We start from the raw sequence: 25,277 nt of genomic DNA on the forward strand, positions 1-25,277 counted from the left end.
TTGTGTCACCATTGTCCCCTTCCCTGTGTCACCATTGTCCCCTCCATTGTGTCACCATTGTCCCCTCCTGTGTCACCACTGTCCCCTCCCCTGTGTCACCATTGTCCCCTCCCCTGTGTCACCACTGTCCCCCCATTGTGCCACCATTGTCCCCTCCCCTGTGTCACCATTGTCCCCTCCCCTGTGTCACCACCGGCCCCCCCATTGTGTCACCGCTGCCACCCCCGCCGTGTCCCCATTGTCCCCTGCCCCGCCCAGCCATGGCGCCACCACCGTGTCCCCACCGTGTCCCCATCGTGTCCCCAAGGCCACCCACGTGCTGTCACCTGGCCTGGCCACGCCCTGGGTGCCACCTCCGCTGTGTCACCCACGCTCCCCTCCCCCCTCAGCCCCGGGACCCCTCTTGGGGACATTTGGGGGACATTTTGGGACACTGCGCTTCTTGGGGACAAATGTGCCCCAAACCCCCCAAATGTCCCGAAATCCCCCAAGTGTCCCCCAGACACCGCCCCAAATTCCCCAGAATGGCCCCAAATGTCCCCAACACCCCAAATGTCCCCAAATCCCTCTGAAATGTCCCCAAATGTCCCCAAACCCCCTCAAATGTCCCCAAGACACCCCAATCCCCCTTAAATCCCCCAAAATGTGCCCCAAATCCCTCTGAAATGTCCCCAAATGTCCCCAAACCCCCTCAAGTGTCCCCCAGACACCCCAATCCCCCAAATTCCCCAAATCCCCCTCAATCGCCAGAAAATCCCCCAAATCCCTCTGAAATGTCCCCAAATGTCCCCAAACGTCCCTAAACCCCCTCAAGTGTCCCCCAGACACCCCAATCCCCCCCAAATGTCCCCAAATCCCCCTCAATCGCCAGAAAATCCCCCCAAATCCCTCTCCAATGTCCCCAAATGTCCCAAAATCCCCTCAAATGTCCCCCAGACACCCCAATCCCCCTTAAATCCCCCAAAATGTGCCCCAAATGTCCCCAAATCCCCCCAAATGTCCCCAAATCCCTCTGAAATGTCCCCAAACCTCTGAGATGTCCCTAAATCCCCCCAAATGTCCCCAACACCCCAATCCCTTAAATCCCCCCAAAATTAAATCCCAACCCCCCAAATGTCCCAAATCCTCTGAAATGCCCCGTCCCCAACCCCCAAATGTCCCCAAATCCCCCTGAAATGTCCCCAAATGTCCCCAAATCCCCCAAATGTCCCCAAATCCCTCTGAAATGTCCCCAAATCCCTCTGAAATGTCCCCAAATCCCCCCAAATGCCCCCAAACGCCCTTAAATCCCCCAAAATGTGCTCCAAATCCCCCAAAATGTGCCCCAAATGTCCCCAAATCCCTCTGAGATGTCCCTAAATCCCCCCAAGTGTCCCCCAGACAGCCCAATCCCCCTTAAATCCCCCAAAATGTGCCCCAAATGTCCCCAAATCCCCTCAAACGTCCCCAAACGCCCTGAGCCCCCTCAGCCGCCCGGTGCCCCCGTTGTCTCTCACCGCCCCGCAATGGAAGTCGGGCCCCCAGCGGTCCAGCGCGGTGCTGGCGCTGCTGCCGCGAGTCCCCACGAGCGTCACGGCGATGGCGTCGCTGGTGCCGGCGCCGGGAGCGGTCCCGGTGCGGACCCGCACCCGGTACGCGGCCATGGCAAATGGCGGCGCCGCTCCCCCCTCTCGCCTCACGGTGATTGACGCGGGGCGGAGCCAATGGCGGCGGGGCTCACGCGCCGCCCGGCCAATCGCGGCGCGGCGCGTCGAGGCGCGGCCAATGGCGGCGAAGGGAGATGGGGATGGGCGGGGTTAACTCGTCACTTCCGCCTTCACTTCCGGCGGCGCTTCCGGGTGCGATGGACCCCGAGTTCGACGATGTGGTGGCGGTGGAGGATCTGATGGTGAGGCCACGCCCCCCCTCCGCGGGTGGACACGCCCCCTTTTTTGGCAGCCACGCCCACCCCCCGTGGACCCCCCGAGTGTCGCGACCCCCGGCCACGCCCCTTCTGCGCCCCCGAAACCGCGCCGGGTTGGCCACGCCCACTCGCCCTCACGTAGCCACGCCCTCTGTGTAGCCACGCCCCTTTTGGTTCGTTGGTCACGCCCCCATCTGGGTTGGCCACGCCCCCTTTGAGACCCCCCGGGGGTCTTGGTTTGGGGGCTCCGCCCGTTTCGGCCACGCCCATTTGTGGGCACGCCCTTTTGCTGGGCCACGCCCACAACGCCCCCTCCCAGTAACACCCAGCGCTCCCAGTAACACCCAGTGACTCATCCCAGTGCTCCCAGTAACCCCTCTGTGCCTTCCCAGTGCTCCCAGTAACACCCAGTGACTCATCCCAGCTCCCAGTCACCCAGTGACTCATCCCAGTGCCCCCAGTCACTCCCAGTAACCCCTCGGCTACGCAGTGCTGCACTAACACCCAGTGATTCATCCCAGTGCCCCCAGTCGCTCCCAGTAACACGCTGGGACTCATCACCCCCAGTGAACACAGTCAACCCAGTGCTCCCAGTAACCCCTCAGTGCCCTCCCAGTGTTCCCAGTAACCCCCAGTGACTCAACCCAGTGCTCCCAGTGCTCCCAGTAACCCCTCAGTGCCCTCCCAGTGCTCCCAGTGCCTTCCCAGTCACTCCCAGTGCTCCCAGTAACCCCCCAGTGCCCTCCCAGTGTCCCCAGTAACACCCAGTTACTCATCCCAGTGCTCCCAGTTCCCTCCCAGTCGCTCCCAGTGCTCCCAGTAACCCCTCAGTGCCATTCCCAGTGCTCCCAGTGCTCCCAGTAACCCCTCAGTGCCATTCCCAGTGCTCCCAGTAACCCCCAGTGACTCAACCCAGTGCTCCCAGTAACCCCCCAGTGCCCTCCCAGTGTCCCCAGTAACACCCAGTTACTCATCCCAGTGCTCCCAGTTCCCTCCCAGTCACTCCCAGTAACACCCAGTGACTCAACCCAGTGCTCCCAGTAACCCCTCAGTGCCATTCCCAGTGCTCCCAGTGCTCCCAGTAACCCCTCAGTGCCATTCCCAGTGCTCCCAGTAACCCCCAGTCACTCAACCCAGTGCTCCCGGTAACCCCTCAGTGCCATCCCAGTGCTCCCAGTAACCCCCCCAGTCACTCATCCCAGTGCTCCCAGTAACCCCCAGTCACTCAACCCAGTGTTCCCAGTAACCCCTCAGTGCCCTCCCAGTGCCTTCCCAGTCACTCCCAGTGCTCCCAGTAACCCCTCAGTGCCATTCCCAGTGCTCCCAGTAACCCCCAGTGACTCAACCCAGTGCTCCCAGTAAGGGTCCAGTAACCCCTCAGTGCCCTCCCAGTGCTCCCAGTCACTCCCAGTAACACACTGGGACTCAACCCAGTGCTCCCAGTAACCCCTCAGTACCATTCCCAGGCCCAGTAACCCCCAGTCACTCAACCCAGTGCTCCTGGTAACCCCTCAGTGCCATCCCAGTGCTCCCAGTAACCCCCCCAGTCACTCATCCCAGTGCTCCCAGTAAGGGTCCAGTAACCCCTCAGTGCCATTCCCAGTGCTCCCAGTCCCCCCCAGTCCCCCCCAGTCCCCCCCAGTCCCCCCCAGTCCCTGCCATCCCCCCAGTCCCGTTTCCCGTCGCGCTCAGGCCCTGGAGCGGCGCTACGCGGCCGAGCGCCAGCAGGGGGCGCGCTGCTCCCGGTGAGTGGGGCGGGCTAACCTGGGGCCTGGTGCGGAGCCGCTACCGGGAGGACACGGCCCGCGGGGTGGCGCTGCTCTCCGGTGAGGGGCGGGGCTACCAAAGGGGCGGGGCCTGCTCCGGTACCGGGGGACACGGCCCGAGGGGTGGGCGGGGCTAAACCGGGGGCGGGGCTAACCGAGGGGGCGGGGCCTGCTCCGGTACCGGGGGGACACAGCCCGCGGGGTGGCGCTGCTCTCCGGTGAGGGGCGGGGCTAACCGAGGGGCGGGGCCTGCTCCGGTACCGGGGGGGCACGGCCCGAGGGGTGGCGCGGCTAACCGGAGAGGGGCGGGGCTTCCAAAGGGGGCGGGGCCTGCTCCGGTACCGGTGGGGGGCACGGCCCGCGGGGTGGGCGGGGCCTGCAAAGGGGCGGGCTAACCCGGGGGGGCGGGGCCTGGTCCGGTACCGGGGGGACACGGCCCGCGGGGTGGGCGGGGCTAAACTGCAGAGGGGCGGGGCTAACCGGGGGCGGGGCCTGGTCCGGTACCGGGGGGGCACGGCCCGCGGGGTGGGCGGGGCTAAACCAGAGGGGGCGGGGCCTCTAAAGGGGGCGGGGCCTGCTCCGGTACCGGGGAACACGGCCCGCGGGGTGGCGCTGCTCTCCGGTGAGGGGCGGAGCTAACCCAGGGGGCGGGGCTTAATCGCTTTGGGGGCGTGGTTAAACCAGGGGGCGTGGTCGTGGCTGGGGGATTTTTGAGGGGTCCCTGGAGGGGATTTTGGGGCAGTTTGGGGAGTTTGGGGGGAAATTTTGGGGGTTTTGGGGTGGAGTTTTGGGGTCCCTGGGGCATTTTTAGGGTGCCTGGGGCAGTTTCAGGGTGCGGGGCAGTTTTGGGGTGACCCTTGGTGGTTTTGGTGTCCCTGGGGCAGTTTCGGGGTCCCCGGGGCAGTTTTGGGGTCCCTGGGGCAGTTTGGGGTCCCTGGGGCAGTGGCGGGGTGCCTGGGGCAGTTTTGGGGTCCCTGGGGCAGTTTTGGGGCAGTTTGGGGGCAGTTTTGGGGTGCCCGGGGCAGTTTTGGTGTCCCTGGGGCAGTTTTGGGGTAGTTTTGGTGTCCCTGGGGCAGTTTTGGGGTCCCTGGGGCAGTGGGTGCCCGGGGCAGTTTTGGGGTCCCTGGGGCAGTTTTGGGGTCCCCGGGGCAGTTTTTGGGTGCCCGGGGCAGTTCTGGGGTGACTCTTTGGGGTTTGGGGTGCCCAGAGCTGCTGCCCGAGACGCCCCCGGAGGAGCAGCGCGACGTCCTGTTCTACCTGGCCCTGGGCTGCTACCGGCTCAAGGTGGGACTGGGGACACTGGGGACACTGGGGACAGCGGGGACATTGGGGGGACATTGGGGGTTGGGGACATTGGGGACACTGGGGACATTGGGGCACAGCGGGGATTGGGGACAATGGGGACATTGGGGACATTGGGGCCATTGGGGACATTGGGGGGGTTGGGGACATTGGGGACAGCGGGGGACATTGGGGACATTGGGGCCATTGGGGACATTGGGGACATTGGGGACATTGGGGGTTGGGGACATTGGGGACAGCGGGGGACATTGGGGACATTGGGGCCATTGGGGCCATTGGGGACATTGGGGACATTGGGGACATTGAGGGGATTGAGGGGACATTGGGGACAGTGAGGGGACCTTGGGGACATTTAGGGGCATTGGGGACATTGGGGGGACATTGGGGTTATTTGGGTGATTTAGGGACATTGGGGACATTGGGGACATTGGAGGTGTTGGGGACATTGGGGACATTGAGCGAAAATGCGGGACAATGGGAAAAACTGGGGGGAAATTGGGGAAAGTGGGATTGGGGACATTGGGGACATTGGGGGGGGATTGGGGGGGTTGGGGACATTGGGGACACTGGGGACATTGGGGACATTGGGGACATTGGGGACATTGGGGACAGTGGGGACATCGTGGGGACACGGAGGGGCCGTGGGGGGGGCACAGGCTCTGTCCCCAGTGTCCCCACAGGAGTGAGAGAGCACCTGGCACACCTGGGCTGGGGGAGGGGGGGACGGGTGACACAGGTGTGACACACAGGTGACACTGCGGTGTCCCAAGTGACACAGGTGACACACAGGTGACGCAGGTGTCCCACATGACACAGGTGACACTCAGGTGACACTCAGGTGACACAGGTGACACAGGTGACACAGGTGACACACAGGTGACACAGGTGACACTCAGGTGACACAGGTGACACTCAGGTGACACAGCTGACACTCAGGTGACACAGGTGACACAGGTGACACACAGGTGACACACAGGTGACACCCAGGTGACACACAGGTGACACGGTGTCCCAGGTGACACTCAGGTGACACTCAGGTGACACTCAGGTGACACAGGTGACACAGGTGACACACAGGTGACACTCAGGTGACACAGGTGACACACAGGTGACACAGGTGACACAGGTGACACCCAGGTGACACCCAGGTGACACTCAGGTGACACAGGTGACACAGGTGACACAGGTGGCACAGGTGGCACAGGTGACACCCAGGTGACATGACACACAGGTGACACACAGGTGGCACACAGGTGACACAGGTGACACTGCGGTGTCCCAAGTGACACAGGTGCCACACAGGTGACACACAGGTGACACTCAGGTGGCACAGGTGACACAGGTGACACAGGTGGCACAGGTGACACAGGTGACACAGGTGACACACAGGTGGCACACAGGTGGCACACAGGTGGCACAGGTGACACTGCGGTGTCCCCCCAGGAGTACGAGCGCGCCCTGGAGCACCTGGAGCGCCTCCTGGCGGCCGAGCCGCAGAACGCGCAGGTGCTGAGGCTGCGGAGCCGCGTGCGGAGCCGCCTGAGGAGGGGTGAGGGGACACCGGGGACACTGGGGGGGACACTGGGGGGACTGGGGACACTGGGGACATTGGGGGGACATTGGGGGATTTGGGGGATTGGGGACACTGGGGGGACACTGGGGGGGACACTGGGGGGATTGGGGACATTGGGGGGGACACTGGGGACACTGGGGGGACACTGGGGGGACTGGGGATATTGGGGACATTGGGGGGACATTGGGGGATTTGGGGATTGGGGACACTGGGGGGGATGGGGGACATTGGGGACGCTGGGGACACTGGCGGGGACATTGGGGGGGACACTGGGGACACTGGGGACATTGGGGACATTGGGGGCATTGGGGACATTGGGGGCATTGGGGACATTGGGGACATTGGGGACACTGGGGACATTGGGGACACGGGGGCGTTGGGGGATTGGGGACACTGGGGGCACTGGGGGGCGTGGGGGTCACATGGGGATAGCGGGGGGACAGTGGGGACAGTGGGGCCATTGGGGGACATTGGGAACATTGGGGGGACTGGGGACATTGAGGGGGATGGGGGACATTGGGGGGACATTGGAGAGCTGTGGGCGACATTGGGGACATTGGGGACATTGGGGGGGACATCGGAGCCATTGGGGACTTTGGGGACATTGGGGGGACATTGCGGTTGGACTGGGGACATTGGGGGACCCCGGGGACCCCTGAGGGGACACGGAGGTGCCCAAGCCCCCCTGGCGCTGACGTTGTCCCCATTGTCCCCCCCATTGTCCCCATTGTCCCCCCATTGTCCCCCATTGTCCCCCCAGACGGGCTGGTGGGCGCGGCCATCGTCGGGGGCGTGGTCATGGGCGTGGCCGGGCTGCTGGGCGTGGCCATCGCGCGCTCCCGGCACTGACCACGCCCCCACCCGCGGGGGTGGGGGTGGGCGGGGCCTGCGCGGTGACGCCGCGGAGATTACGTCAGGGCGCTGCGGAGTGACGTCATGACTCGCGACTCGCGGTGACGTCAGAGCCACCGCCCCCCCCCCAGTGCCTTGGGGACCCCCCCCGGGTGTCCCCCAGCCCCTCCCCCACCCCGCACTGACCCCTCCCCTCCCCCCCCCCCGATGTAAATAAACCTGATTGGGCTCCGGGCGTGACGTCACTGAGGGGGGCGGGGCGGGGCTGGGACCCCCGAGGGACCCCAGGGGTCACCTGGGCACCCCCAATGTCACCTGGGCACCCCCAGTGTCACCTGGACCCCCCAATGTCACCTGGGCACCCCCAAATGTCCCCAAATGTCACCTGGGCACCCCAAAAGTCACCTGGGCACCCCCCAATGTCACCTGGGCACCCCCCAATGTCCCCAAATGTCACCTGAGCCCCACCCAGAGCCCCCCCGCGGTTTTTGGGGTCCCTCCCCCCCCCGATTTGCGTCACAGGAAGGGGCCCGGGGGGGGGAGGGGCGGCCCGGACCCCTCGGAGGGGGGGGAGGGGCAGGAAGGGGGGAAGGGGAGGGGCAGGAAGGGGGGAGGGGCGGCTCCGGACACCCCCGGTTCCTTCCTGGGGGGAGGGGAGGGGGGGAGGGGAGGGGACACCCCCCCAAACCCCGGCCACGCCCCCGCCGGAGTGACCAGTGCCGGACAGCAGGACACACCAGTTAAACCAGTTAAACCAGTGCTGGACAGCAGGACACACCAGTGACAGCAGTGACACCAGTGCCGGACAGCAGGACACACCAGTTAAACCAGTTAAACCAGTGCCGGACAGCAGGACACACCAGTGACAGCAGTGACACCAGTGCCGGACAGCAGGACACACCGGTTAAACCAGTTAAACCAGTGCCGGACAGCAGGACACACCAGTTAAACCAGTGCCGGACACCGGGACACACCAGTGACACCAGTGCCGGACAGCAGGACACACCAGTGACACCAGTGACACCAGTGCCGGACAGCGGGGACACCAGTGACACCAGTGCCGGACAGCGGGGACACCAGTGCTGGACACCAGGACACACCAGTTAAACCAGTGCCGGACTGACCAGTGACACCAGTGACACCAGTGACACCAGTGACAGCAGTGACAGCAGTGCCGGACAGCAGGACACACCAGTTAAACCAGTGCCGGACACCAGTGACCACAGTGACAGCAGTGCCACTGGTAACCAGTGACCATCACCATCAGTGACCAGTGACACCAGTGACCAGTGCCCAGTGACCACTGGTAACCAGTGACCATCACCATCAGTGACCAGTGACACCAGTGACCAGCAGTGACCACAAGTGACCATCACCACCAGCGCCACCAGTTACCAGTTACCAGTGACCAGCAGTGACCAGGGCCACCAGTGTCCAGCACCATCAGTGACCAGTGATCACCAGTGACCACCAGTGACCACCAGTGACCAGTGACCATCACCACCAGTGACCATCACCACCAGTGACCAGCACCACCTGTGACCAGCGACCAGTGACCACCAGTGACCTGTGACCACCAGTGACCACCAGTGACCACAAGTGACCGCCATCACCACCAGTGACCACAAGTGACCAGTGACCACCAGTGACCACCAGTGACCATCACCACCAGTGCCACCAGTGACCACCAGTGACCAGTGACCAGCAGTGACCTGTGACCAGTGCCACCAGCGCTCCCAGTGACCACCAGTGACCATCACCACCAGTGACCATCACCATCAGTGACCAGTGCCCACCAGTGACCAGTGCCCAGTGACCACTGGTGACCAGTGACCATCACCACCAGTGACCAGTGCCATCAGTGCCACCAGTGACCAGTGACCACCAGTGACCACCAGTGACCAGTGACCATCACCATCAGTGACCATCACCACCAGTGCCCAGTGACCACCAGTGACCACCAGTGTCCAGTGATCAGCAGTGACCACCAGTGACCAGTGACCATCACCACCAGTGACCATCACCAACTGTGACCAGTGACCACCAGTGACCAGTGACCATCACCATCAGTGCCACCAGTGACCAGTGACCACCAGTGACCAGTGACCATCACCACCAGTGACCATCACGATCAGTGCCACCAGTGACCACCAGTGACCAGTGACCATCAGTGACCAGTGACCATCACCACCAGTGACCATCACTACCAGTGCCACCAGTGCCACCAGTGACCACCAGTGTCCAGTGATCAGCAGTGACCAGCAGTGACCACCAGTGACCAGTGACCATCACCACCAGTGACCATCACCACCAGTGACCATCACCATCAGTGACCAGTGCCACCAGTGACCAGTGCCACCAGTGCCCAGTGCCCAGCGCTCGCAGTGTCGCCGGTGTCGCCGGTGTCCGCGATGTCCCCAGGGCCGTGTCCCCAGGCCGGGGTGGCCGCGCTGGCCGCGGCCGTGGCCGGCTGGGGGCTCCTGGTGGCCGCGGTGGCCGCGGGGGTGTGGGGGATGGGCCGGGGCCAGACCAGCGCTGTCACCGCTGTCATTGTCACCCGCGGGCTCTGGGCCGACTGCGGCACCGACGCCAGCGGGGTCGTGTCCTGCGTGCCACTGCTGTCCCTGGTCACCCTGCCCGGTACGGGGACACTGGGGACACTGGGGACACTGGGGGGGCTGGGGGGGATTGGGGACAATGGGGGGACATTGGGGACATTGGGGACATTGAGGGGATTGGGGACATTGGGGACATTGGGGGGGGATTGGGGGAATTGAGGGGGTTGGGGATATTGGGGACATTGGGGACATTGGGGTCATGTCCTGTGTGCCACTGCTGTCCCTGGTCACCCTGCCTGGTACGGGGACTGGGGACACTGGGGGGGTTGGGGACATTGGGGACACTGGGGGTTGGGGACATTGGGGACATTGGGGACATTGGGGGGGTTGGGGACATTGGGGAGATTGGGGGGACTGGGGACATTGGGGACATTGGGGACATCAGGAGGGGACAGAGAGCCGAGCACGGGACGGATGGGGAGGGGACATTGGGGACATTGGGGACAAGGGGACGTCAGCAGCAGGAGGGGGCCAGGGCCAGGAGGGGGGGGGGACAGGAAGGACAGGGGGACATCGGGGACATGGGGACGTCAGTGAGGGGACAGGGACGGGGACAGGAAGGGACAGGGAGGGGACAGCGAGGGACACGGGGGCGGGGGGAGGGGGGACACTGGGGGGGGCATTGGGGGGACACTGGGGACATTGGGGAGGTTCTGGGGGATTTTGGGGACATTGGGGACATTGGGGGGACCTTGGGGTGACCTTGGGGTGACATTGGGGGCATTGGGGACACTGGGGACACTGGGGGACATTGGGGACGTTGGGGACATTGGGGGACATTGGGGTGACATTGGGGGCATTGGGGACACTGGGGGACATTGGGGACACTGGGGATGACCTTGAGGTGACCTTGAGGACATTGGGGAGTGTGGGACATTGGGGACACTGGGGCCACATTGGGGTGACCTTGGGGGTGACCTTGGGGACACTGGGGACACTGGGGGACAATGGGGACATTGGGGGACACTGGGGACACTGGGGGACATTGGGGTGACCTTGGGGTGACCTTGGGGGTGACATTGGGGACATTGGGGGTGACATTGGGGGTGACCTTGGGGTGACCTTGGGGGTGACATTGGGGACATTGGGGGCACTTCAGGGGGACATCGGGGACGTTGAGGGGACCCCACGGGGACACTGGGGACATTGGGGACATTGGGGTGACCTTAGGGTGACACAGGGGGGACGTTGGGGACAAAGGGGGTGTAGGACATTGGGGACATGGGGGTGACCTTGGGGACTTTGGGGGACATTGGGGACATTGGGGTGACCTTGGGGTGACATTGTGGACATTGGGGACATTGGGGTGACCTTGGGGTGACCTTGGGGACATTGGGGTGACATTGGGGACATTGGGGGGACACTGGGGGCAGTGGGGACATTGGGGGTGACCTTGAGGGGACATTGGGGACATTGGGGGGTGACACTGGGCTGGTGACCTTGGGGTGACCTTGAGGGGACATTGAGGGGTGACCTGGGGGGGTTTCGGGGGAATTTGGGGAATTTCTGGGGGGAATTTGGGGGATTTTGGGGCCGTTTTGGGGGGAGATTTTTGGGATGTTCTGGGGATATTTGGGAGCAGATTTTGGGGGTATTTTTGGGGATATTTTGGGTTATTTTGGGATTTTTTAATTAATATTTTTGGGATATTTTAGGGTTATTTTGGGGCTGGTTTTAGGAGGTATTTTTGGGATATTTTGGGGGATATTTTGGGTTATTTTGGGGTTGGTTTTGGGGATATTTTGGGTTATTTTGGGATATTTTAAAAAATTTTTTTGGGATATTTTGGGTTATTTTGGGGCTGGTTTTAGGAGATATTTTTGGGATATTTTTAGGGCTATTTTTAGGGATATTTTTAGGAGATATTTTGGGGTTATTTTGGGGGATATTTTGGGGTTATTTTGGGGCTGTTTTTTGGGATAATTTTGAGATATTTTGGGGATATTTTGTGGATATTTTGGGGATATTTTGGGGATATTTTGAGGATATTTTGGGGATATTTTTAGGATATTTTGGGGCTATTTTTTGGGGATAGTTTGGGTTATTCGGGGGCCATTTTTTAGGATATTTTGGGTTATTTTATGTCTGTTTTTAGGGCTATTTTGGGGCTATTTTTGGGGCGATTTCAGTGGATTTTGGGGTCCCTAACCCCATTTCCCCTCTCTCCCCAGGGTACCTGCACGGCAGCCGGGCCCTGGGGATATTTTGGGATTATTTTGGAGATATCTTTGGGATATTTTTAGGGATATTTTGGGGATATTTTAGGGATATTTTGGGGTGATTTTGGGGATATTTTAGGGATATTTTTGGGCTGATTTCGGGGTCCCTAACCCCATTTTCCCCTCTCCCCAGGGTACCTGCATGGCAGCCGGGCCCTGGGGATATTTGGGATTATTTTGGGATATTTTGGGGATATTTTTAGGGATATTTTGGGGATATTTTAGGGCTATTTTTGGGCTGATTTCGGGGTCCCTAACCCCATTTTCCCCTCTCATTCCCAGGGTACCTGCACGGCAGCCGGGCCCTGGGGATATTTGGGATTATTTTGGGATATTTTGGGGATATTTTTAGGGATATTTTGGGGATATTTTAGGGATATTTTTGGGCTGATTTCGGGGTCCCTAACCCCATTTCTGTCTCATTCCCAGGGTACCTGCACGGCAGCCGGGCCCTGGGGATATTTGGGATTATTTTGGGATATTTTGGGATTATTTTGGGATATTTTGGGGATATTTTTAGGGATATTTTGGGGATATTTTAGGGCTATTTTTGGGCTGATTTCGGGGTCCCTAACCCCATTTTCCCCTCTCATTCCCAGGGTACCTGCACGGCAGCCGGGCCCTGGGGATATTTGGGATTATTTTGGGATATTTTGGGGATATTTTTAGGGATATTTTGGGGATATTTTTGGGCTATTTTTGGGCTGATTTCGGGGTCCCTAACCCCATTTCTGTCTCATTCCCAGGGTACCTGCACGGCAGCCGGGCCCTGGGGATATTTGGGATTATTTTGGGATATTTTGGGGATATTTTTAGGGATATTTTGGGGATATTTTTGGGCTATTTTTGGGCTGATTTCGGGGTCCCTAACCCCATTTCTGTCTCATTCCCAGGGTACCTGCACGGCAGCCGGGCCCTGGGGATATTTGGGATTATTTTGGGATATTTTGGGGATATTTTTAGGGATATTTTAGGGATATTTGGGATTATTTTGGTGCTATTTTTGGGATATTTTTGGGCTGATTTCTTTGCCCCTAACCCCATTTCTCTGTTCCCCAGGGTACCTGCACGGCAGCCGGGCCCTGGGGATATTTGGGATTATTTTGGGATATTTTTGGGATATTTTAGGGATATTTTGGGGTGATTTTGGGGATATTTTTGGGATATTTTTGGGCTGATTTCGGGGTCCCTAACCCCATTTTCCCCTCTCCCCAGGGTACCTGCACGGCAGCCGGGCCCTGGGGATATTTGGGATTATTTTGGGATATTTTGGGGATATTTTTAGGGATATTTTGGGGATATTTTTGGGCTATTTTTGGGCTGATTTCGGGGTCCCTAACCCCATTTCTGTCTCATTCCCAGGGTACCTGCACGGCAGCCGGGCCTGGCCGCTGTGCCGCCCTGGGCGCTCCTGGGGTCCTTGCATCCCGAGCCATGGCGGAGCCCGGACCGGGGGCGCGGCGGCGCTGCTGCTGCTGGCAGGTGGGGGCGGGGCCAAAGGGGGCGGGGCTAAGGGGCGGGGCCAAATGTGCGGGGCTAGAGGGGGCGGGGCTAAATAGGTAAGGGATAAAGGGGGGGATAAAGGAGCGGGGATAAAGGGGGAGGGGCTAGAGGGGCGGGGCTAAAGGGGCGGGGCTAAAGGGGAAGAGGTTAAAGGGGAGGGGCTAAATGGGGAGGGGCTGAGGGGGAGGGGCTAAAGGGGGAAGGGATAAAGGGGGAAGGGATAAAGGGGGCGGGGCTAAAGGAGGGAGGGGTTAAAAGGGGGGGGCTGAGGGGTGGAGGGGCTAAAGGGGGAGGGGGTAAAGGGGAGGGGCTAAAGGGGGGGGGGCTAAAGGGAGGGGCCAAAGGGGGAGGGATAAAGGGAGGGGCTAAAAGGGGAAGATGTTAAAGGGGAGGGGCTAAAGAGGGAGGGGCAAAAGGGGGAGGGGATAAAGGGGAAGATGCTGAGGAGGGGCTAAAGGGGGAGGGGCTGGGGGTGGGGGAGGGGCTAAAGGGGGGAGGGGTTAAAGGGGGGAGGGGTTAAAGGGGGAGGGGCTAAAGGGGGAGGGGCTAAAGAAAAAGGAACTAAGAGGGGAGGGGCTAAAGGGGCGGGGCTAAAGGGGGAGGGGCTAAAATTGAGAGGATAAAGGGGGCGGGGCTAAAAGGGAGGGGTTAAAGGGGAGGGGCTAAAGGGGGTGGGGCTAAAGGAGAGGGGCTAAGAGGGGAGGAGATAACGGGGAGGGGATAAAGGGGGCGGGGCTAAAAGGGGAGGGGATCAGGGGGCGGGGCTAAAGGGGGAGGGAATAAAGGGAGCGGGGCTAAAGGGGGACAGGCTAAGGGCCATTTTTGGGTCAATTTTTGCCATTTTCGGGTGAAATGTTGCCGATTTTTGCCATTTTCGGGTGAAATGTTGCCGATTTTTGCCATTTCGGGTGAAATTTTGCCGATTTTTGCCGTTTTCGGGTGACTTTCGGCCGTTTCTGTACCCCAGGCCTGAGCTCCGCGGGCTCCGCGCTCTGGTTCGGCCGCTCAGGAATTCTTCGACCCCTCCGTGATGGGAACCCGGTGGGGGAGGGGCGGGGGGCGGGGCCTGGGGGGAATTTGGGGGAATTTTGGGCATTTTGGGGGAATTTTGGGGCGATTTTGGGGGATTTCGGGATCCCTGGGGTGGATTTTGGGGGGAATTTTGGGGATTTGGGGGTCCCTGGGGGAGGCTGGGGGGTTTTGGGGGACATTTGGGGAATTCGGGGAAGATTTGAGGGATTTGGGGGTCCCTGAGGTGGATTTTGGGCAGATTTTTTTGGGATTTTGGGGGGAATTTGGGGAGGGGGGTTTGGGGGTCCCTAGGATGAATTTTTGGGAGAATTCTTGGGGATTTTGGGAGTTCCTAGGGACGATTTTGGGGGGATTTGGGGATTTGGGGGTGGGGGGGGTCCCTGAGGTGGATTTTGAGGTGATTTTTGGGGATTTGGGGATGAATTTTGGGGAAGTTCGAGATGAATTTTGGGGGGGATTTGGGGGTTCCTGAGGTGGATTTTGGGGCCATTTTGAGGGGAATTTGGGGGGATTTGGGTTGGGGATTTTTTTTTTTTGGGGGTGACGCCCCCTTCCCTCCCCTCCCCAGGTTCGAGCCGGGCCCCGCTGTGATGCAGGCGGGTGGGGGAGGGGCGCTGCAGGCCCTGGGGGGAGGGGCGCTGCTCTGGATGGCGCGAGCGGGGTGAGAACCGCGCCCCTCCCCCACCCCCCCGGGAGACCCCTCCCCCATCCTCAGACCCCTCCCCCCTCAAAGCCCCTCCCCTCTCAAAGCCCCTCCCCCTCCTTTGGCCCCTCCCCCACCCTTGGGACTGCCGCAAGCCCCTCCCCTCATTAAGCCCCTCCCCCTCCTTTGGCCCCTCCCCTCCCCAACCTCCTCCCTTCCTTAAGCCCCTCCCCCTTCAAGCCCATCCCTTCTTTAAGCCCCTCCCCCACTCTGGGGAACCCCTCCCCAAGCCCCTCCCCCACTTTAAGCCCCTCCCCTATTAAGCCCCTCCCTTCCCCAAGCCCCTCCCCCTCCTCAAGCCCATCCCCTCCTTTGGCCCCTCCCCCACCCGGGTGACACCTCCCCAAGCCCCTCCCCTCCTTAAGCCCCTCCCCCTCTTTAAGCCCCTCCCCTTCCCTGGGGACACCCTTAAGCCCCTCCCCCTCCTTTGGCCCCTCCCCATCACGTTGGACCCTCCCCAAGCCCCCTCCCCCTCATCAAGCCCCTCCCCCCATTGACCCCTCTCGAAGCCCCTCCCCTCGCTGTCTCGCGCAGGGGGCGGGGCTCTCCTTTGCCCCTCCCCCCTCTCTGATCCGCCCCTCCCCCCCCAGCCCCGCCCCGCCCCGCGCGGCCGCGGCCCCTCCCCCACCCCCGCTGGGCGACAAATACGGGCGGAACGAGTACGTGTGAGAGATGGACCCGGAATCGCCCGGAACGGACCCGAAATGGAGCCCGGAACGGACCCGAAATATCCCCAAATTATCCCCAAAATATCCCCAAAATATCCCCAAATTATCCCCAAAATATCCCCCAAAATATCCCGAAATTATCCTAAAATTATCCCCAAAATGTCCCCAAAATGAGCTGCGAAACGGGCCCGGAATGGACCCAAAATCGAGCCCGGAACGGACCTGAAATATCCCCAAAATATCCTAAAATTATCCCAAAAATGTCCCGATATCTCGAAATTATCCCCAAATTATCCCCAAATTATCCCGAAATTATCTCGAAATTATTCCCCAAAATGTCCCCAAAATAAGCCCCGAAATGGACCCAGAACGGACCCAAAATCGAGCCCAGAACAGACCTGAAATATCCCCAAATTATCCTAAAATTATCCCAAAAATATCCCGAAATTATCCCGAAATTATCCCCAAAATATCCCGAAATTATCCTGAAATTATCCCCCAAAATGGCCCCAAAATAGCCCAAAATGAACCCGAAATCAACCCTGAAACGAACCCAAAATTATCTCCAAATGATCCCAAAAATAGCACAAAATTATGCCCCGAAATGTCCCAAAATTATCCTGAAATTGACCCCAAAATATCCCCAAATTGACCCCAAAATGTCCCCAAATTATCCCAAAATTGTGCCCCAAAGTGTCCCCAAAATGAACCCCAAAATGTCCCCAAAATATCCCCAAATTATCCCAAAATTGTGCCCCAAAATGTCCCCAAAATATCCCCAAATTGACCCCAAAATGTCCCCAAAATATCTCCAAATTATGCCCCGAAATGTCCCCAAAATTCCCCCAAAATGTCCCCAAAATATCCCCAAATTATGCCCTGAAATGTCCCCAAAATGAACCCCAAAATGTCCCTAAAAAATCCCAAAATTATCCCCCAAAACATCCCCAAAATCCCCCGAAATTCCCCCAAATTCCCTCCAAAATTCCCCCAAAATTCCCCCAAATTTCCCCAAATCCCCCCAAATTTTCCCAAAATTCCCCAAATTCCTTCAAATTTCCTCAATTTCGCCCAAATCCCCCAAATTCCCCCAAATGCCCTCAAAATTTCCCAAATGCCCCCAAAATTTCCCCAAATCCTCCAAAATTCCCCAAAAATTCCCCAAAATCCCCAAATCCCCCCAAATTTCCCCAAATTTCCCCCAAATCCTCCAAAATTCCCCAAAAATTCCCCCAAATTCCCAAAAATTCCCAAAATTTCCTTGAAAATTCCCCCAAATTCCCAAAAATTCCCCAAATTTCCTTCAAAATTCCCCCAAATTTCCCCAAATTTCCCCAAAATCCCAAAATTCCCCAAATTTCCCCCAAATTCTCCCCTCCCCCCGCCCCCCCTCCCCCCTCTGGGGGGGTCTGGGGGCTCCTCCCAGTAACAGAACCAATAAAAACCAGTAAAAACCAGTAAAAACCAGTGAGAACCAGTGAAAACCAGTGAGAACCAGTAAAAACCAGTGAGAACCAGTGAAAACCAGTAAAAACCAGTGAAAACCAGTGAACACCAGTAAAAACCAGTGAAACCAGTAAAAACCAGTTTGTGATTCCCAGTGCTCCCAGTAACAGAACCAATAAAAACCAGTGAAAACCAGTAAAAACCAGTTTGGGCTCCCAGTGACATCAGTAACACCAGTGGCCTCCCAGTTCTCCCAGTTTGGGCTCCCAGTGCTCCCAGTTTGGGCTCCCAGTGCTCCCAGTTTGGGTTCCCAGTTTGGGCTCCCAGGGAACTGATGCCCATACTGGACCAAACTGGTCCAAACTGGTCGGAGCTGGTCCATACTGGTGCCCAAACTGGTCCGTACTGGTCCGTACTGGTCCGTACTGGTCCTCCCGGCCGCCAGGGGCCGCTGCAGCCCCGGCCCCGCCCCCTCTCGCTGGTTCCGGCTCTGGCCCCGCCCCTTTCCCGCTCCCGCAGCCAATCAGAGCGAAGGGGGCGGGGCCAGAGCGGCAACGGCGGCGCGGAAGCGAAACGTGCGGGGAACTGGGAGCGACTGGGAACGGTACTGGGGATACTGGGAGCGACTGGGAACGGTACTGGGGATACTGGGAGCGAACTGGGAACGGTACTGGGGATACTGGGAGCGACTGGGAACGGTACTGGGGATACTGGGAGCGACTGGGAGCGACTGGGAACGGTACTGGGGATACTGGGAGCGACTGGGAACGGTACTGGGGATACTGGGAGCGACTGGGAACCGAACTGGGGATACTGGGAGGGACTGGGAGCGACTGGGAACGGTACTGGGGATACTGGGAGCGACTGGGAACGGTACTGGGGATACTGGGAGCGACTGGGAACGGTACTGGGAACGGTACTGGGGATACTGGGAGGGACTGGGAACGGTACTGGGGATACTGGGAGCGACTGGGAACGGTACTGGGGATACTGGGAGCGACTGGGAGGGACTGGGAACGGTACTGGGGATACTGGGAGGGACTGGGAACGGTACTGGGGATACTGGGAGCGACTGGGAACGGTACTGGGGATACTGGGAGCGACTGGGAGGGACTGGGAACGGTACTGGGGATACTGGGAGGGACTGGGAACGGTACTGGGGATACTGGGAGCGACTGGGAACGGTACTGGGGATACTGGGAGGAACTGGGGCGGTACTGGGGATACTGGGAGCGACTGGGAGGGACTGGGGATACTGGGAGGGACTGGGAACGGTACTGGGGATACTGGGAGCGACTGGGAACGGTACTGGTGATACTGGGAGCGACTGGGAACGGTACTGGGGATACTGGGAGGAACTGGGGCGGTACTGGGAGGGACTGGGAACCGAACTGGGGATACTGGGAGGGACTGGGAGGGACTGGTGGGTTCGGGGGGGGATCCCAATATTGGAGGGGTCCCCCTCCCCCAAGCCCCACCCCCACCCCTTAAGCCCCTCCTCCACCCCTTTAGCCCCTCCCCCACGCCATGAAGCCCCTCCCCCTATCTAGGCCCCTTCCCCTCCATAATCCCGCCCCCATTAAGCCCCTCCCAATTAAGTCACTCCCCCTCTCTAAGTCCCTCCCCCTCAATGACCCCTCCACATTAAGCCCCTCCCCCTCTAAGCCCCTCCCCCTCTCTCTAAGCCCCTCCCCTTCTCCCTATGCCCCTCCCACTAAGCTCCACCCTCTCCCTAAGCCCCTCCCCTCTAAGCCCCTCCCCTCTAAACCCCTCTCCCTCCAAGCCCCTCCCCCTGTCTAAGCCCCGCCCCTCTGTCTCTCCTGTAGGTGCCCCCATGGATGTGGGGGAGGGGCCCCCCGTGCCCCCCCCGCGGGCGGTGCCGTGGTGGGGGGAGGGGCGGGGGCGGGGCCTGCCGGTGTGGGCGGGGTGGGCGGCGCCCCTGCTGCGGCCCCGGGAGACCCCGCGGCTGCTGCGGGCCCTGCCGCCCCTCCCCCCGCACCTGCCCCGCCTCAAACGGCTCCGGGCGGGGCCCGGGGGGGCGGAGCTTCTGCTGGGGCTGAGCCCCGCCCACGGTACTGGGACGGACTGGGAGGGGAATGGGAGGGACTGGGGGGGACTGGGATGGACTGGGAGGGACTGGGAGGGGAATGGGAGGGGATTGGGGGGACTGGGATGGACTGGGAGGGGATTGGGGGGGACTGGGAGGGACTGGGATGGACTGGGAGGGGAATGGGAGGGGATTGGGGGGGACTGGGATGGACTGGGAGGGGAATGGGAGGGGATTGGGGGGGACTGGGATGGACTGGGAGGGGAATGGGAGGGACTGGGATGGACTGGGAGGGGATTGGGGGGGACTGGGAGGGACTGGGGGGGACTGGGATGGACTGGGAGGGACTGGGAGGGGACTGGGAGGGACTGGGAGGGCACTGGTTTATACTGGGAGGGACTGGGATATACTGAGAGGGGATTGGGGGTTACTGGTTTATACTGGGAGGGGATTATGGGGACTGGGAGGGCACTGGGATGGACTGGGATATACTGGGAGGGAACTGGGAGGGCACTGGGATATACTGGGAGGGGATTATGCAGACTGGGATGGACTGGGATATACTGGGAGGGAACTGGGAGGGCACTGGGATATACTGGGATATACTGGGAGGGGACTGGGGGTTACTGGTTTATACTGGGAGGGGATTATGCGGACTGGGAGGGCACTGGGATATACTGGGATATACTGGGAGGGGACTGGGAGCTGTTCCTGCGGTCACTGGTGTTACTGGGAGCCCTTACTGGGAGCACTGGGAGCCCTTACTGGGAGCACTGGTCTCACGCAGCCCCCATCGATTACATCATCGCCGACGATGACGTCACCGATTACGTCACCGATTACGTCACGCGCCACCGAGCTGGAAACCAAATACAACCAGTGACACCAGTAACACCAGTAACACCAGTGCCAACAGTAACACCAGTAACACCAGTGACACCATGCCACCAGTACCAATGCACACCAGTGACACCAGTAAGACTTGTGGTACCAAGGACACCGATGCCACCAGTGCCACCAGTGCCACCAGTTTGCCCAGTTCCTCAGGTGACTCTGATGTCCCCAGTGTCCCCAGTATGACCAGTGCCACCAGTTTGCCCAGTTCCAGTGATGGTTCTGGTGCCACCGGTGCCACTGGTGATTCTGGTGTCCCCAGTGCTCCCAGTTCCCTGCTGGGCACTGAGGCCGTGTCCCCTGTCCGTCTGTCCAGCCCTGTCCCTCTGTCTGACCCGGCTCTGGGTGCCCCATTCCCCGTCCGTGTGCCCGGCCGTGTCCCTCTGTCCGGCGCCGAGGCCGTGTCCCCTGTCCCTCTGTCTGACCCGGCTCTGGGCCCCATTCCCTGTCCGTGTGCCCGGCCGTGTCCCTCTGTCCGGTGCGAGGCCGTGTCCCCTGTCCCTCTATCCGACCCTGTCCCTCTGTCGACCGGCTGTCCCGTTCCCACCCGCCCTGGGCATCGTCCGTCCGTGTGCCCGGCGTGTCCCGTGTCGGCGCGAGCCATGTCCAGCCCTCCCTCTGTCCAGCTCTGTCCCCTTGTCCGGCCCTGGGTGCCCCCATTCCCGTCCGTGTGCCCGGCCGTGTCCCTGTGTCCTGGCGCGGCCGTGTCCCCTGTCCCTCTGTCCGACCCGGCCCTGGGCTGTCCGTTCCCCGTCCGTGTGCCCGGCCGTGTCCCGCGCGCCGGGGCGCGGCAGCAGCGCGGCGGCCCGGCTGTGGTTGCAGTGGCCGCGCTGCGGCGCTGTCGCTACCGCCCTCGCTGTCCCCAGGGCAGGTGACAGCGGCGCTGGTGGCGCTGGCGTGGCGCTGGCGGCGGGGCCGGGGCGGGCGGGCGGGGCGGCGGGCGCTGGACCCCCGGAGCGGGCGGGTGCTGGCCGTGGGCTGGGACAGGACAGGGGACACTGGGGACACCACTGGGGACATTGGGGACGGGTGGCACCCGCTGCGGCACGCCGCCATGGACTGCATCGCCCGCGTGGCACGGGCGCCGGGCTGGTGACACCGGGGGCATGGGGACACGGGGACAGGGACAGGGACGGGGACAGGGGACAGGGACAGGGACATTGGGGACCCAGATGGGGACAGGGGACAGGGGACAGCGCGGTGTCACCGCAGGGCGGGATAGCGTACAGGCATGGGGGACACAGGGGACACGGGGACAGCGCGGTGTCACCCAGGGCATGGGGACAGCAAGGACAGGGACAGGGACACGGGGACAGCAAGGTGTCAAGGAGGGCATGGGGACATTGGGGACAGGGACAGGGACATTGGGGACAGCAGGGACCGGGAGGTGTCACCGGACAGACCGGGCATGGAGGGATGGGGACAGCAGGGACACGGGGACAGCGCGGTGTCACCGACAGACAGGGGACATAGGGGACACGGGGACAGCGCGGTGTCACCAAGGGGACAGGGACAGCAAGGACAGCGACATTGGGACAGGGCAGTGTCACCAAGGGGACAGCAGGGACGGGGACATTGGGAGGGCACGGTGTCACCGAGGGCGAGGGGACACCAAGGACAAGGACACTGGGGACACGGGCACAGCGCGGTGTCACCGAGGGGACATTGGGGACAGGGACAAGGGGAGGGCACGGTGTCACCCAGGGCAAAGTGACAGTGGGGACAGGGACAACGAGGACATGAGGACAGCACGGCGTGGCCACCAAGGGCACAGTGGCATTGTCACCGGCCATGGTGGCATTGTCACCGTCACGGGGAGGGCGCGGCGCCGGGGACACCCCGGGGACGGCGGCGTCGGGGCCAAGGTGGCCAAGGTCGGGGTTGGTGACATCATCGCCGCCCGCGGTGACGTCATCGCCGGCCACAGTGATGTCACCGTGGACCTGATGGGTCACGTGACCTCAGGAGTGACCGAGAGCCTCGATGCCACCCCAGATGCCACCAATGGTGTCACCAATGACATCACCATGACCAACATCCCCATGGACCCGATGGGCCGGGTGGCCCCGGGAGTGACCAAGTGTCCCGATGCCACCTCTGGTGACACCAATGACGTCACCACGGCCAACATCCCCATGGACCTGAAGGGTCACACCATCCCTGGGGCGGCCGAGTGTCCTGGTGCCACCCCAGGTGCCACATCTGGTGACACCAACGACGTCACCAAGCCCAGCTCCACCACCCGTGATGTCCCCATGGACCTGACGGGTCAGGAGACCCCAGGAGTGACCGAGGACCCCGATGCCACCTCTGATGCCACCTCGAGTGACACCAATGACGCCACCACACCCAACATCGCCATGGACCTGATGGGTCAGGAGACCCCAGGAGTGACCGAGGACCCCGATGCCACCTCAGATGCCACCTCAGGTGCCACCAATGTCACCGCCGCTCCCACTGTCCCCCTGGACCTGCTGTCCCTGGGTGACGTCCCCATGGACCTGACGGGTTACATCATCCCCGGGGCGGCCGAGGGCCCCGACGCCACCTCGGGTGCCGCCGCGCCGGGCGGTGACGGCGACGACGTCACCGGGGGGTACCTGCTGTCCGGCTGCGACGTGTTCGTGACGCGGGAGCCGTGCGCGCTCTGCGCCATGGCGCTGCTGCACGCCCGCGTGCGCCGCGTCTTCTACGGCCGCCCGAGCGCCCAGGGCGCGCTGGGGACGCGCTACGGGCTGCACGGGCACCCCCGGCTCAACCACCGCTACCGGGTGTGGATGGTGCCCCAAACTGGGCAAACTGGGAACAATGGGAGTGATGGTAATGAGTGATTGGGGACAGTGATGGGACACTGGGGACAGTGATGTGACACTGGGGACGCGCTACGGGCTGCACGGGCACCCCCGGCTCAACCACCGCTACCGGGTGTGGATGGTGCCCCAAACTGGGCAAACTGGGAACAATGGGAGTGATGGTAATGAGTGATTGGGGACAGTGATGGGACATTGGGGATGCGCTACGGGCTGCACAGGCACCCCCGGCTCAACCACCGATACAGGGTGTGGATGGTGCCCCAAACTGGGCAAACTGGGAATGCTGGGAGCACTGGGAACAATGGGAGTGATGGTAATGAGTGATTGGGGACCGCGATGTGACATTGGGGACGCGCTACGGGCTGCACGGGCACCCCTGGCTCAACCACCGCTACCGGGTGTGGCACCTGCCCCTAACTGGGAATGCTGGGAGCACTGGGAGCAATGGGAACAATGGGAGTGATGGTAATGAGTGATTGGGGACACTGGGAATGGGTGACAGGGGACATTGGGACATTGGGGACAGTGATGTGGCACTGGGGACAGTGATGTGGCACTGGGGACAGTGTCCGGGCTGCACGGGCACCCCCGGCTCAACCACCGCTACCGGGTGTGGCACCTGCCCCTAACTGGGCAAACTGGGAATGCTGGGAATACTGGGAACCGGTGACCGGAAGTGCCCAATAAATGATTTCTGTGGTTTTGGGTTCGTTTTCGGTTTTTCCCGCGGTTTTGGTGGCGCCGCCCGGGGCAGGACAGACCTGGGGGCGGCAGCTCCCGGTGCGTACTGGGAGCACTGGGAGGGAACTGGGGGTTACTGGGAGCACTGGGAGTGACTGGGAGCACTGGGAGAGCAGTGGGCCCTTACTGGGAGCACTGGGAATGGCACTGGGTATTACTGGGAGCGATACTGGGAGGGCACTGGACCCTTACTGGGAGCACTGGGTTGAGTCCCAGCGTGTTACTGGGAGCACTGGGAATGGCACTGGGGGTCACTGGGAGCACTGGGAGGGCATTGGGTGTTACTGGGAGCACTGGGAGCACTGGGAGAGCAGTAGGCCCTTACTGGGAGCACTGGGTTGAGTCACTGGGGGTTACTGGGAGCACTGGGAATGGCACTGAGGGGTTACTGGGAGCACTGGGAGTGACTGGGAAGGCACTGGGAGCACTGGGAATGGCACTGGGTGTTACTGGGAGGGCACTGGCTGTTACTGGGAGCACTGGGTGTTACTGGGAGCACTGGGATGAATCACTGGGTGTTACTGGGAGCGCTGGGAATGGCACTGGGGGGATACTGGGAGCACTGGGGGACATACTGGGAGCACCGGGAGCGCGCCAACACGCAATCACCGCAGTATCAAACACCCCAGCCCAGTACAAACCAGTACAAACCAGTTCCACCGATTATTCCCATTACGTAACACCATGACGTAATCCCTTCACCGTATAAGGGCAGTCACGTGTCTAAAACCCCGCCCCCGCCACGTGCGGTACACCCCGCCCCTGGCCCCGCCGCGCAGGCGCAATCAGAGTCGGCGAGAGGGCGGCGCCAGGCTGTTGTTGCGTCAGCCCTGCAGGTGCCGCCCACTAACGCGTGACGTAATCACGTGAAAGCGTCATCGCGCACGCGCTCATCACGCGCTGCCCGCGCATGCGCGGGGCAGGTCAGGATGTACCGCACTGACGATGGCGCGGCAATGGCGGCGGCGCGGGGTTAACCCGGGACAACGCCACGGAGGTCACGGCCAGACCGCGACACCGCCACCGCGACACCGCCGGGACACTTCCCAACCTGCCCGACCCGAAACTCTCATTTTTATCCCGAAATTCCACCGTTTCCGCGTGGTTTTACCCCAAAATCCCGAGCGGTTTACTCCCAGGGTGCACCGCGCGGGTCATTTGCATGAGAGGCGCCATTGGGGTTGTTTTTCGCGGTAA

At 61.3% G+C, this 25,277-nt stretch overlaps 2 protein-coding genes and 1 non-coding gene across 3 annotated transcripts; 2 read left to right on the plus strand and 1 right to left on the minus strand.

The window, feature by feature from the left end:
* The first annotated feature begins 1,843 nt into the window (after nucleotides 1-1,843).
* Nucleotides 1,844-7,583, plus strand: FIS1 (fission, mitochondrial 1). Its single transcript, XM_030970300.1, has 5 exons — nucleotides 1,844-2,058; nucleotides 3,596-3,729; nucleotides 4,877-4,953; nucleotides 6,415-6,520; nucleotides 7,305-7,583. The coding sequence occupies exons 1-5, from the start codon at nucleotides 1,844-1,846 to the stop codon at nucleotides 7,391-7,393; spliced, it is 621 nt and encodes a 206-aa protein (XP_030826160.1). The 3' UTR covers nucleotides 7,394-7,583.
* Nucleotides 7,584-9,807: 2,224 nt separating this feature from the next.
* Nucleotides 9,808-23,874, plus strand: ADAT3 (adenosine deaminase tRNA specific 3). Its single transcript, XM_030970301.1, has 8 exons — nucleotides 9,808-10,036; nucleotides 13,596-13,715; nucleotides 14,704-14,777; nucleotides 18,105-18,189; nucleotides 19,412-19,657; nucleotides 20,420-20,520; nucleotides 21,398-21,503; nucleotides 21,928-23,874. Exons 1-8 carry the CDS (start codon nucleotides 9,808-9,810, stop codon nucleotides 23,355-23,357), a joined length of 2,391 nt encoding a protein of 796 aa, XP_030826161.1. The 3' UTR covers nucleotides 23,358-23,874.
* A 990-nt stretch (nucleotides 23,875-24,864) lies between these two features.
* Nucleotides 24,865-25,026, minus strand: LOC115916574. The gene has a single exon (XR_004061612.1). It is a non-coding gene; the product is annotated as a U8 small nucleolar RNA (small nucleolar RNA).
* Nucleotides 25,027-25,277: the final 251 nt, after the last annotated feature.

This window comes from Camarhynchus parvulus, unplaced genomic scaffold (assembly GCF_901933205.1).
Source record: "Camarhynchus parvulus unplaced genomic scaffold, STF_HiC, whole genome shotgun sequence".
NCBI lineage: Eukaryota > Metazoa > Chordata > Aves > Passeriformes > Thraupidae > Camarhynchus > Camarhynchus parvulus.

Excerpts from the sequence above, each read along its gene's own strand:
- FIS1 (XM_030970300.1), top strand. The coding sequence starts at position 1,844 with ATGGACCCCGAGTTCGACGATGTGGTGGCGGTGGAGGATCTGATGGTG. Across the intron at positions 3,730-4,876 it reads CGGGGTGGCGCTGCTCTCCG|AGCTGCTGCCCGAGACGCCC; the intron begins GTGAGGGGCGGG and ends TGGGGTGCCCAG. Across the intron at positions 4,954-6,414 it reads TGGGCTGCTACCGGCTCAAG|GAGTACGAGCGCGCCCTGGA; the intron begins GTGGGACTGGGG and ends GTGTCCCCCCAG.
- ADAT3 (XM_030970301.1), top strand. The coding sequence starts at position 9,808 with ATGTCCCCAGGGCCGTGTCCCCAGGCCGGGGTGGCCGCGCTGGCCGCG. Across the intron at positions 13,716-14,703 it reads GGCGCTGCTGCTGCTGGCAG|GCCTGAGCTCCGCGGGCTCC; the intron begins GTGGGGGCGGGG and ends TCTGTACCCCAG. Across the intron at positions 19,658-20,419 it reads GGGGCTGAGCCCCGCCCACG|CCCCCATCGATTACATCATC; the intron begins GTACTGGGACGG and ends GGTCTCACGCAG.